This window comes from Anser brachyrhynchus (genome assembly GCF_964034855.1).
Source record: "Anser brachyrhynchus genome assembly, chromosome: 15".
Classification (NCBI taxonomy): Eukaryota; Metazoa; Chordata; class Aves; order Anseriformes; family Anatidae; genus Anser; species Anser brachyrhynchus.
The window spans coordinates 6034241-6047936 of NC_137733.1; the positions used below are offsets into that span (position 1 = coordinate 6034241).

A 13696-nucleotide genomic window follows, 5' to 3' on the forward strand; every position below is an offset into this window, starting at 1 on the left:
GCACCCTGGCTGCGGGAGGGCTCCTCACCGGGGTGAACCAATTCAGGTCACCTTCCCAGGGCCCCGGCTCTCCCGGGGTCACATCCTGCCCGCAGGGCAAGCTCAGCACTCCGGCCAGGATGCTGATGTGCCTTTGGACTTCCCATCAACGGCACCATAGGAAATTAATACACCCTGATCGCGGGTTGACATAAGCAGTTTGTTAGCGTGCACGCACGGATGCGCTCAGGGAGACGTCTGAACAGGAGGAAAGGTGTTTTTTCCTCAGGGTTTGGTAAATGAAATCCTTTGGCAACGATGGCCATTCGCAGGGACCGTGTCTGCCCCCCACACAACCTGAGCCCCTCTCCACCGCCGCAGCGGACCCAACGGGGCCGGTGCCTTGAACGGGGACGTGAGGAACGCGCTGTTCCTCTCCATATTGATGCATCTCGGGCAGAGTCTCCATAGCGACTGCAGCGCCTGCAGCTCGGCGGGGCCGGATCCTGACCCACCGGGCGCCGCAGAGCCCGGATGCCGTGAGTGTGGCCGGGCTAGAGGTGGCAGCTCTGCTGTCCCCTGCCCCTTGCCGCTGCCCGGCCTTTTTGGGTCTGCGCGGGCACTTCCCATGTCCACCCCACCTGTCCTGCGGCAGGGCCGCGCTCACTGCATCCTCCTCTCGGTTGTGGCCCTGGCAGCCCCGCACGTGGTGCGTGGGGCAGGTCCCAGCACCTGCAGCCACTGCTCCAGCAGCTCTGCGAGAGATACAGATGCCTGAACCCCCTTCCCACCTCCTCCCCCCTTTGGGGAGACCCCATGGGACCACCACGGCCCCGCTCCCCAGCACCTCCTGAAAGCAGGCTGCACTTCATGTAGCCACCGCAGGCAGGGAAAGTCATACGTGTGTCTTACTGCCGGCTTTGCTAATCGCAATGTGTTGCTTCTCACAGAAATGCTAATCAACGCACCCTGACTTGCAATTATTCAGTGAACTTCTCAGAAAAGGCTGCCGGAGCAGTACCGGGTAGGGAAATTCATCAGGCAGTGAGCGCGGCGCGGGCGGGAGCTGGGCAGGACGATGCTCGGCGCCGCGCTTCCATCCTGCCCTGCTCAGGTGCACCAAAGGCTTTTGTATAGTTAAAAAGCAAAGTATTTTTAATATCAGCAGATGGTGCTATTAAAGATAGCTGCAAAAGCGCAGCCCGACAACACGCGGAGGCAGACCCGTGCGAGCGGTGAGCCACTTGCCCCAGACTTTGCTCTTTTCAGAAGCCGTTGTGTGCGTATGGGAAAAATTTGTTTCATGTTTGAATCTCTCTGATTCGGCAGGGGATGGATCCTGAAAACAAGACACCAGAGCCAACAGCAACCCAGTGCCAGGCTAAGTGCTGCAGCTGCCCCTAAGCAGTGTGCTCTCCATGCATTGCCTTCAGACTCCATGTCTCAACCCTAAAAATGACCCCGAGCTTTGCCCAGCCACAAAGTGCTTCCTCTTCCTGCAGGGCTGTGGCTTGGGGTGGCTCTTGCACAAAGCGACATCCTAATTATCCTCTGGGGAGCACCAGGTCACCACAGCCAACAAGGACATGGCCACGGACTTCATGGGCCGGCCCGTCGCCCTCACCTCCATCCCCTGGGGCAGCGGCGGCCGGGGACGCCGGCACAGTCACCGCTCTGCAGCAAAGGTCACTTCCAAGCTGGTGCTTCAGCGCCGCATTGCCACATGCTCGTGATAAATGACTGTTCCCAGCTCATAAAGCCATTATCGAATTTGGCACTCTCTCAGAGAAGCCCTCGGCAGACGCCTTCCTACCGGAGCACCCCGGGCGCGCGGCTCGCTGGGCCTGCCCTCAGAGCTGACCGAGCCCCTCGCGCTTCCGTTGTGCTTCTCGCCTTATTCAAGCAGGAAGGCTGAACGATAAGATCAAGAACTTCTCTGGAAATCATCTATATTCACATCCTGCCCTGGAGCTGGACTCTTTGTACCCGTCCTCTGCTGAAGGGCACGGCTTGCCCTCCTCCATATGTAACGGCTTGGCAGGCGGCGCGGCAGCCGTATTGCAGGGCAGGGTCGCTATACCCCTGGCATCCATAATTCAAGGAGTGGCTAAGAGGCTGCAGCTTTTATTTCACTCCTGCCCATTAGGAGGCTGGCTGCAACTTCTTCTATTACCACCTATTTTAACAGAGTCACATCCAACAGATTGCTGCCCTGTCCTCTCTCCCAGGACAGGGAAGCCAAATCCAGAAGTTTTCTCCCGATGGAATAATTTTAAATCACATGCTGAGATCGATTTCAGGTCTCTCCATAGCCCTGTGTTTGCATTTCACCATCTTTCTTTTTCCCATTCCCTTTGATGCCGGCTGGGTGCAGCCGTTGGTGACTCGGCGCCGTGCCCGTCACTGTGGCAGGACTTGCCCATCCCCAGAGCGGCCACAAAGCGGTGGCACTGGTGGCACCCGGCGCTCCCGGAGAAGTGTGTGATTCAACGCGCTCTGCAAATGCTGTGTCTGCATCTGCACGTTGTTCTCCCAAACCTCTTAGCACTCGATTTGTTGTCATACACTCAAGTCATGTTATTTTATCTTTCCCCCAAGCTGGGATGAAAATTGACAGCGTTTGGCCTTTCCCACCAGAGAGAAATACCGACCTGGGCAGCCACCAACCTGGGCAAGGAGTCCCTGACCTCTCCCCAACGCTTCTCCCATGCCACCACCCCGCCAGCCCTGGCAGCATCTTTGCTGCAGCCAAGCCAGCACCACAGGATGCATTTTGCAGCTCAGTCTCTGCTGCACCTGCCATGGACAGGAGCACATGGACGAAGTCACGCCCCTTGCAGCAGTGGCTCTGGACAGCCTGTCCCCTGAGGTCACCAAGCTGCAGGGCTGAGGCTCAGTGCATCACAAGAAACCCGCAGGGATGTTGCTTTTATTAGTGATGGGCAGCTAATGGGCGTCTGCTCAGCACGGGACGTGGCTGTGTCCGTCCTTGCTGTCCCAGGAAAATGGGTCTCACTTCAAAATGCCACCACGAGGCCTCAGCTGCAGACATTTAGCCTGTAGCATCGCAGGTACCTGCCCCCAGCTCCAGGTGGAACCACAGCTGGTTGCTGCTGAGCTCAGCCTGGGTGCGGCTCTGGGCTGAGCCCGGGTGCCAGCCCTTAACAGGCATCGTCCTCAGAGCGCCCCCCTGACTGTTTAGGTGCATCTGAGGCTGAAGGAACTGCTTTGCCAGATCTGGGCAGGAGATAAGAGGTGGTAATTTGCTCCCTAAAAGTCTTCAGATGGATGCTGAGCAGCCTGAAAGGGTTCCTTTGCTCCTCCCTGAAATGCACGCTGGCTGCTGCTTGACGCATGGCAGCTGGGTCCTGCTGCAGGGCACATCGCCGGCACTAATGTGGGAGCAAAGGTGGGTGTGCTGCTGCCTTGGGTTCCTTTGTGTCTCTCTCCGGTAGATCTGAGGGCTTAAGAAAAACAACCGAATAGTGCCCCTCCACCCGGGGTACCAGACATAGCTTACAGCCGGAGGAAGCAGCAGGCAGCTGGAGGCAGGGCCCTGCGAGCCCCGCTCTGGTCGAGCTGCATCTGCTCCAGCCTCCCAGTGTGGGAATTGCCTGAAGCTGCTGTTCGGCTCAGGATCGCTGTCAAAATCTTCCCCTTTTCCTCCCTTTGGGGAAATTGAAGCAAGAATGAGACTTCCTGATTTCTTCCCTTTGTAGCTGTTCCTTGCGTGTGTTACCGTGCCAAGCCCCTGGTTTGGGCTGGGACCGGGCTTTGCTGTGCTGCTGGTGTGGGGCTCTGCTGCGTGCCAGGGATGGCTCTGGCTGAACCTGATGTCCTTTGTGGCTCGGCACAACCAGCAGGTGCTGCTGTTCTGGGCTCTTTCCCCTGGCATTGCTGGCACCAGAGTTTGCAGCATGCACGAGGAGGGTCCTGCAGGCAGTGCCAGGTGTCAGCAGCCCTGGAGCCTCCTGCGACTCCACGTGCTTTGGGTGAGGTTTTGAGGGGTTTTCACTTCTCTTAGTGAATGAAAGCTGGAGATGGGCCCTGGGCTTACTGGCACCACGGTACATCTTCTGGAGCTCCCCCAAAGGGAGGTTTCTGGGTGCATGTGTCCCCTCTGCTCAAAGAGGTGCAGACGTGTCCACCATGAGCTTCTCCTGATGTCACTGCAGATCTTCCAACAGCTTAACTGCAGAGGAAACAATGTCACCTGCCCAGGAAACCTGAGATCTTCATTACCTCACCAATAACTCCCCAAATCCCTCAATATCTCCAGTGCAACAGCTTTTGCTTCAACTGCAGAAAGGTTACAAGGGCTCTCCCCATCTGCTGTGCGCTTCGGACAGAGGCAGGTGAGGACTGCGGTGCAGCCAGCTGCTGGAATGATGTTGGGTTGATACAAGAGCAATCGCTTCCTCCATGGGCAATTTCACAGCTGAGTGGATTTTTGCGATAGGACACTAAGGACAGACAGGATGCATCTGGGCTGCTTCCAGATGAGGCATGGCTCTGCTATTGCTCATCTCTTCCTTGCAATCGTTCTCGCACATGGGCTGGGTCTGCCCAGTGTCCCATCCGCAGAGATCAGGAGCCAAAATATTGACTGTACAGAAGAGACACAAAACTTTTCACAAGTGAACCATGATTTTGGATCCCTTTGCCTAGTAGTGATGATGATCTGGACTTTTGGCCCCACGTAGTCTATAAATCAAGCTGTGCCAAGCCATCTGAATTCAGACACCCCAAGATTAGGGGGATTTGGGGGAGGTAAGTGCTTACAGCTGGCTTCAGGCAGGCCACGTGGCACTCAGCTTTGAAGGGAGCTGCTAGAGAGTGGAAATATCGTCTTGTTTTTCACTGCATATAGATGAGAACCCAGTCCTTCCTCTCCTGACCTGTCAGACGAAGTCTGAGATAGATCTGGAAATCTATTTCCTTGGGGATGTTTTTTCATCCTAAGTAGCTTCTCTTGCTTATCTGCTGAGTGATCAAACAGTGGCGGTTGATTTATTACCCCTTCTGCATGATACATGGGCTGCTGCTCATCCTGGGCACCGCACTCTGCTCTCCAGGCTCCCTTAATGCCAGCACATTAGCAGGAGGGAGCAGCTGTGCAATGTAATTACAGGGAACGTGACATTCCTGGATGCTTCCCTTCCCCAGGCACAAAGCATCGCATCTCCGGGGTTCCTTGGCACAGCCCCGTGGCTCCCACCAGTGGTCTCCAGCCGTCCCCTGTCCTCCCCTACCTAGAAATAGCAGTCGCTGTCCTGTCCTCGCTTCTGGAGCGATGAGGAGATGGTAAACAAGTGGGAAGGGTGGGGGCTGCTCCTGAAACTCTCTTCCATGCTCAGCAGCAAGCAGAAACCCCAGGTTGTGTGGATGGGGCAGCGAAGGTGGCAGCACATGGCACAAAACAACCTTCAGGTGACAGTGAATCTGCCCCGGCTGTGAGCTGGGGGAGGCTCAGAAGCCAGGCACCAGAAGTGGGGTGCAGAAACCTGAATGTGAAGCATCTGTGTGACACTCACATATACCAGCCAAATGAAAGCCTTTTTTTCCCACCCTGCCTCTTCTTTTCTCACCAGCTTCTCTCTGAGTGAATTGCTCTGGCAGGTTCCCTTCCCAGTCCTTCAAGCTGTAAGGGGTCTGCCCATAGAGCTGACGCTCTCCTGCAGCATTTATCTCACAGATAGCTCAGGAAGCAACACAGCAGAAGGGGTCTTTATTTTCTCAGCCATCAAGGCAACCACATTCTCATTTTGCAGTGCCTGAGAGGTGGCTTGGAGCAGGCTGATGTCTGCAGCGACTTCACACGGAGCTCTTCTGGGATGTACAAGAAGTGTGAGGCCTTTTTACTCCTTTTTCCCATCAGGGAGGGCACAGATGAATGTTTGTTGCTTTGTGCTCGAGGAATCTCAAGAATCCTCGATCATCTCAAGACTTTCTACTTCTCATTTTAAAAAAACATTAGAGAAATCAGAATAAAAATTGCTGGCTTTCTCACGTGGTCATATTTTCAACAGCAGAGTTTATCCCAGCCCTGCCAAGAGCTCTAGCCATGCCAGCCCTGGGATCAAGGACTGAATCTGCAGTGCAAGAAGAGCCACACAAGACAAGGAGACAACATCAGGGAAAAAAAGTAGGTGAAGCCTGCAGCTCTTCTCCCTGCTTGGCAGGTCAGTGAGCAGCAAGGCTCTGGGACGTGGCAGGGATCAGCTGCTGCTGGAGGGAGGCTGCACTCAGGCTCTCAGAAGTTTGTTTTAGCTAGAAAAATTTCTTCTTTCAGTTTTAGATATGTGGGTTTCTAGCTGGGGTACAGTTCTGAAACAGGGGCACAGAGGAGCGTGGGCACAGTGGCTCAGCCTGCCCCTGGGAAGGGCGTTGTGATGCGATGCCACCACCTGCCCTTGCGCTCCCCAGACTGCCCCGTGCTGCTCAGCTGCCCGCCAAGCGCAGCTTATTTGGGATTTTAGAGCATCAGGAAAGCTCCATTTCAATGATCTGGCAGAGACACTGTGGCCACTCCTTCTGCATGTGAGCTGGAAGAAGCCTCGCTGGCAGCCCCTGTCTGCCTCTGCATCTGTGAGCACGGGCAGGTGCCGCCAGGGATGCGCGGCGAGCGGCCAGGTCAGCCTGGCTGCCAGCAGCAGTCCCCCGTGGGAACAGCACAGAAGAACAGTTCTCCACCAAGTGTTATGGAAAAAACACTTTAGGACAATCTGCCAGGTGTTACGATGTAGAGGTGTGAGAATTTGGCTAGAAACGTGCCATAGCAACTGTAATGCCGAGTGCTGCCAAAATAACAACCTTAGGAAAGAACAGCAGAATGCTTAAAATGAAAAATAAGTATATATAAAAAAAAAAAAAGCCTTCATTTGCAGGAAGCTGGCAACAAGAGTTCAGATGGCTGAAAGAAGGAAAGATTACTAGAGCTGGTTATTTGCATGCTGGGAACCTGGCAGACAGGGGGGCAGTGTTCGGATGCGACGGGACCGTGTGGAGCCTGGGATGGGAGCTGCCAGAGGGGAACTGGAAAGTGTCAGCTGACGGCCAGGAGAATCGGAGCACCAGGTCAGCAGGGCTGCTCTGGTTGCAAGGAGCACCTGGGGAACACCGAGGAATAGGCAAGCCACGAGACTCTTTCTCTCTTCTCAGATGAAGATGTGGTAGGCAGATGTGACCAAATAGTTCTTCCTTCCTAAAGGCTCTGAAAACAGCTCTTGAGAGCAAGCAGAGACTGGTAGGTGTCATGAGGTCTGGCTGCCCTTGTGAGGTTCAAGGCAAGTCACCTAAAGCAGGCTGCTCAGGACCATGTCCAGAGAGCTTTTCAGTATCTCCAGGGATGGAGACTCACAAACCTCTCTGGGCCTAGTCACCCTCCTAGTAAAAGGAGTGTTTCCTGGCATTCAGAGGGAACCCCTGTGTTTCAGGCTGTGCTCGTTGCCACTCGTCCTGTCACGGGGTACCACTGAAATGAGCCTCACCCCGTCTTCTTTACAGTCTCCTTTACATACAGTTTTTCATGAATAGTCAAGAAGTGCTAGATGTTCTTCAGCAGCTAGTTGGAAGTCATCCTACATAGCTAAATACAAGATACTATAATGATACTTTATCTGTTGACAGCTTCACAGAATGGCTGAGGTTAGAAGGGTCATCTGGTCGAACCTTGTGAGACTGCTTCTCCTTCCCTGCCTGCCACCTCTCAGGTCGCAGAGCTTGTCTCCGGCCCTGCTGCAGAAACTGTGCTTCTTGCAGAGGCACGGCAGTTCGCACAGCAGCCTCTGGCACTAAGTCAGGAGCTGACACAGACATCAGGCTGTCTGATGGCATATTTGAATGATGTACTATTTAAAAGCACATTCTGCTAAACACTTGCAGCAGTTAAAAGGGACCGGATGGCATGCAGCCTGGATCAATGATGTTCAGCTGCTCAGGTCAGTGGTTTCTTGGTGAAACCACTGACTGATGGATGCTCATGAGCCAACGGATGACTCCACTCCAGTGGTATGGAGCCAGAGAAATGGCTAAAAGTTGTTGGCACAGCCCTGAAGTCAAAACAGAAGGACATAAGCGGGATGAGGTGATACAAACAGGGCCCGGGCTGTGGAAGGGGTTGCCTGGCCCCAGTTGTAGCACACATGGTGCTTATCAGCCCTGAGGTGATTTGGGGAGCCCCAAAATTCACGTGTGCAACATGTGAAACAAGCAGATAAGAAAATTTTCCATGAGGATTTAAATAACAAGCTGTTACTGATGGTCTCTTCTGTCATCCCCAACTGCATCTCACAGCGTTGCCATTCATAGCAGGGGCTGCTAATTCCTTATCACCAGCGGTCTGGGCTGAGTGGTGCAGCCACCACCTTCCACCAGGCACCAGTCTGCTTGTGCCTGAGGGGCCATCAGTGCCCTGCACGCTCACAAAACGCTTGGGCGGTGTTCATCACCCCTGCCTGGCTTCCTCCTACACCTTCACCAGGCCCCCAGCAGAGGTTGAGGCTTCCCACAGCCCTAATGGAATGAAATTGCATTTAGATGAAATTAGAGGCTTGGATGGAGACCAGTCGCTGCAGGTGTACAGTAAAGATATCAACTCAGAAATCTGCGATGTTGTCACATAGTTCACCTATTGCTGCAGGAAATCTGCGCCAGAAGTTTAGGTTTTCCTTCCTTTCCAACAAAATGTCCAGCTTTTGTAGTGGTGAAGGGAAGAAAAAAACCAACGCAACATTAAAGTGTGAACTGGGCTGTGGAATGGGGAGTAGTTTACGTGGAGGCTAGTTCATGTCTGGGGGTATGAACACAAATGTATAGCACTTTTCTCTTGGGTCAGAGTTTCTGGGGATGGGAACATGGCAGGGAGACAGGTTTGGCCCCATGCTGCAGGTTCCTGTCAGTTATATGGCTGCAGTTTGCTCCTGGCCCTTTTACTTCAAAGCTGCATTCACTCCAGTGACATTCATGCTGCCTAATGTTCATCTATGAATATGAAGTGAAGAGCTGAGTTAAACAATATGGTGAACTTTTATTTCATTTATTTTATTTTATTTTGCCCACCAGTCAATGTGGTACAGCAGGGGAATGATTCCTTCCTTCTCTGGTTTTCCCTGCCCAAGTTATTGGATGGCTGATAAGCCCTTGAACTAATGAATTATTTAAGGTTTTCTATCGTACGGCATTCTGGCATTAGGAACCCAACCTCTAATCATGTATCCTGTTTTTTAATGTAACTACTTATTTTCAATTTTTATCTTCATAGGATTCATTGTTATTTCCTTGCTTTTGATTGCTCTTTCGATCATGTAGATAGGGGGCTGCTCAACAGAGTTTGTGTGTGCATGTGTTACATATGCTTGAGCAGTTGGAACTGGTAAACTGAGGACTGTTCACAAAATGTACTGAGGCATCCATAGATCAGCCTGACATCTAGATTATTTTCAGCTCATTCTGCCCCGCAATATTGATGGCCCTGTCAGTAAGAGCTGTGGCCACTCTGCCTGGTGCTTCCGCAGTCCCGTGGCCAGAGCTCCCGTTCCTTTAGGACATCTGAAACAACAGAGTGTTGGCGGAAAAACTGTCACGTTGTCCTTACTTGATTCATCAACATGAGAACTCCTGTTGGCTACGTCTGTAGGGGCAAACTCGGGACACCGATAGCCTTTGAGTAGTTGGTTATGAAACCCCGCTGACAGGATCAGTCAGCGTCAGTCGTGGGCAGGAGCTGAGGGGTGGCAGGGGGCGAGGGGCCGGCCTGGGGACACGGCTGTTGTTGGGTGTCGTGAGGACGGACAGCGAACGTGGAAGTATTTGCTGGAGGTATTTGCTCATCGCAGGGGTCTGCGCTGCTGCATGCGGCATAGGCTGCTCCTGGGGCTGCCCGTGCCTTTCGGTGAGCCGGGCAGATCCTGCCAGCGCCGTGTGGAGCAAAGCGCTCCTGCCCGTCCCCGAGCTCAGCCCCGCTCCAGTGTGCGGGCAGAGCTGCGTGCCCCCGCCTCGCCGCCATCCCAGCCCCGGCCCTCCCACGGGACCCGAGGCGGGATGCGGCCCTCCTCGGCGCTTCGCTTCCCGATGAAGTTCGGCCCGGCCGCTGCGCCGTAGGGCGGTTGCTGTAGCGACGAGCGGCGCGGCCTGGTGCGGCGGAGCTCCCGATGTCGTTCCGCGACCTGCGCAGTGAGCGCGGCCACGGGTCCCCTCGCGTCCCCCCCTGTCCCCCCGTGTCCCCCCTCGGGTCCCCGGGCTGGTGCGAAGGGCTCCCGGGCCGGGCTCAGAGCCGCGCCGTGCTCCGTTAGGGGCGCCGCGATGGCGGCCGGGCCCCGGCTCCTCACGGGGGGCTCGCGGTCGGTGCTCGCAGCAGCGCCCGGACCCGCGCTCTCGGCTGTTTTTCAGATTTCACCGAGATGATGAGGGCGCTGGGGTATCCCCGGCTCATCTCCATGGAGAACTTCCACGCCCCGAACTTCATGCTGGTTGCCGAAGTGCTGCTGTGGCTGGTGAAGAGGTGGGTGGGTGGTCGCTGCCGTGGGGCCGCGGGCCTCGGGCCGACGGAGAAACTTAACGCGACCCGGCCGTTCTCTGACATCTCCCCTCCGCGTCACGTAGAACATGCAGAAATTAAGTTTGAGGCTTTGGAGTTTAATTATAGAAGCTGACAACGTGTTTTGGTAACTGAAGTAGAGAATAGTGCCCGAGTCCTGTCAGGGACGGCACCCTGAAGTTGGGTGGACTTAAAGGTGCTTTTACCTTTCACGTATTCCACAGGCTGCACCGCTGGCCTTGCACCCCAACCAGGGCGATGTGCAGTCAGAACGGCTCGTTAGTTAGTTTTTATCTTGTTACAGTTCTTACTGGTTCAGCTTGGGCTTGTCCAGCATCCGTGCTGCATTGTAAAACCGTGTGCATATAAATACAGTATTCACCTACCGCTATCCAGTTACGGTTTTGCACCCACCTAACCCATTGACAGACTTTGTTTAAACGTTTATGAAACTTGACCTGCTGATACATACTCTTCTTTCCCTCACGTATGTGAAAAAAATAAAACAACTTAAGCTACTCCCCACATTGAATATTCCAATGGAAAATAGTGATCTGTTTGCCTGATAGCTGTTTCTTTGGCCTGGATTTGTAATTGATATAATAGCTGGGAAATTAAATTGAATGGATGTTTCCTGAATGCTGTCACAATTGTAGTAAAATAGGGGAATACTTAAAAATGATTCAAAAGTACTTGAAGTGAGTTACCCAAATATTATTTAAACTACTGCTATTACACAGAGGGTCTAAATTACTTGTTGTTTCCACCTCATGTTTAAAAGTGTGAATCAGTGTCCCCCCACAGAACACAACAGGGTTGCTGTGAAAATAAAGAAAATAAAAATATCATTTTTAAAATAGTATTTCTAAAAATAATAAAAATAATAAAATATCATTTAAAAAAATAGTATGTCCCTACTTAAAAGCTTAAACTTCAATGCTGTGAGATAACTGGGAGCTCTGTGCCTGTTAGGGAAGCGCTTTACTTTCAGACCAAACAGCAACTGAATGCCAGCATCCTTCTCTGTTATGAGTCAGATTTACACTTGACACTGACAAGCAGCTTTTCCTCTCAAGAAGCCTTTTGATTACACTTTAAAGCAGAGAGGCTACTTTGCACATGCCTTGCTCTTAATTGCAAATGTGACTTGAAAGGGAAGATGTTTTTTTTTTTTTTGCCTGTCTGAATGGTGAAAATCTCAAAGCCCGGGAATAACCCCAGGAATTTACTTTTTTTTCTTCCTTGGTTCCTGTAGGCTGGGGACTTCTGGAAGTTTCTGCACTTCACTAGTCCTTTTTAAAAAGCAGTTCACAATCTTTCCGTCTGCTTTTTCATGTTTCATTTAATTCTAAAAGTAATATGTGTGAAAGGATGTCCGTGAGCGTGTACTTTTCTTATGTATTTTGAGAGTGTGGAAACATGTATGGTAACATTTTAAAAGACAATGTGGCTCTTTTTGTTACTGCCATCAGTAGTAATCTAGCACACAACATTTTAACGTACCACCTGAAAGGCTGAGAAGATGAGCTCTGTCATATGCCAGGTGTTTTAAATTGTGAAGCCACGTGTGATCGAGTTTAGTTTGATTTACAGAAGCAGCTAGTGATTTGAGTAGTAAGTTATTGCTGAGTATAAGTATTTCACAGATTTGATTAAGTCAGCTAAATTTTGCTCCTTTGCAAAACCCTGAGTGAAAAGATGTACTCTGGATCCCAAAATAACAATTCCTGCTGGAGAAGTATCTCGAGTTTCATAGCTTTTGCAGTTTGTACACAAATGCAATGTGTAGCATTTGTGCAAGCCCTCAATGCATTCCAGGGCTTGGATCTCTGTATCTGCAGTAGGAGCTAAAGAGTTATTTTCAGTTTTGTACGTGTGTTGTCTTTTTTCTTTTTGATTTTGCCTCACAAATGAAAGAGTCTCCTCAATACTGCGTATTTATTTCAGAATTGATACATGCTTCTTTCCACAGGTACGAGCCTCAGACTGACATTCCTCCTGATGTTGAGACGGAACAGGACCGTGTTTTCTTCATTAAGGCTGTGGCTCAGTTTATGGTATGTCTGTTTATTTCACATTGAAATACGTGTTCTGTGTTAGCTTTAGTGGTTTCCCTCTTAATCCCTTATGATTTCCGTTTGATGGGTGGCTGAGTATGTACTGTACTCTGTGATGTATGTCAAATTGCAGGTCAGCTTTGTTTTCTCTCTGACATAATAATTTAGGCTATATAATTTACTGGGGAATTCTGCTCAGGATCAAAAATACAAATTAAAAAATAGTAAGACAATGAAGAGGAAGGGAGAGAGAGGTTCATTTCAGAACTTACTACTAATAAAGCTTCAGCTATTGCAATGATATAAGCATAACTGCTTACCTGATACTGTAAGTAGCTTCATTCGAGTCATAGTAGTGAAGTCAAGTAGAAGTATTCTTCCTTGGTTCATAGGCTCTTTGGGCCTTGAGTGTTCTTTTTGGCTTGTATTTGCACGGATCCAAAACAAGTGGCGACCTTGTCCGTGACTTGGGATCCTGATGTAACAGCTGTTACAAACTTGAGGAGCCCAGGGTATGCTGTTACTGAAATCATGTAGAGTTATGTCCGTGACTTCACAGAATTGGAATCTAAACATCTAATGATAAAACAGAATTCATCTTTATCTCTTAATATTGGGGGGTGGGGAGTGGGAGTAAGAGTGAAAGATATAGCTGTAGATAGGACGTTTGTGAAGCCCTTTAAATGGGTTCAGAAGAGATTCTGTCTTATTTACTACTAACTTTGGATACCTAATTAGTTCATATGCTTGAGTAGTTATAACCTCTGATGTGCTCTATAGAATCGTACACTGATATTCTGTCGTATGAGCCTTCTCACTGATTGGGCTGAGGCACATTTTTCTCAGAGCCAATCTTTTACCACCTTATTCTTAACCATACTTGAATTAGGTTATCAACTTCTGTAGTCTCATGCGATAAGAACACAGTCCTTCACATCAGCCTTGTTACTTTGATGTATGTGGCATGAGCCTTTGCTGTTACGACACACCTGTGCACAACTTTAATCAGGTGGAAAAAACTTAGTGGTTAAAACTTACAGATGGGTTTGGAAACAGTGGAATTCCTTCTGCTAGAGCCAAAGAGTAATTTCTTATAAAACTTCTCTGATTTTTTAAAATATAT

General features: G+C 50.9%; 1 protein-coding gene across 15 annotated transcripts in view; it reads left to right on the top strand.

Moving 5' to 3' along the window:
* Positions 1 to 9663: 9663 nt before the first annotated feature.
* Positions 9664 to 13696, top strand: part of CLUAP1 (clusterin associated protein 1) — a 75179-nt gene continuing 71146 nt past the window's right edge. For 2 of the 15 annotated variants that reach the window (XR_013939623.1, XR_013939624.1), the window contains exons 1-3: positions 9914 to 10152; positions 10369 to 10480; positions 12489 to 12573. Coding sequence is in view for 13 of the 15 variants with exons in the window: in XM_080556391.1 (XP_080412517.1) it covers positions 10131 to 10152; positions 10369 to 10480; positions 12489 to 12573 (219 nt within the window). In the remaining 2 variants the exon portion in view is untranslated. The other 13 variants (XM_080556401.1, XM_080556396.1, XM_080556398.1 and 10 more) reach the window with 12 other exon arrangements.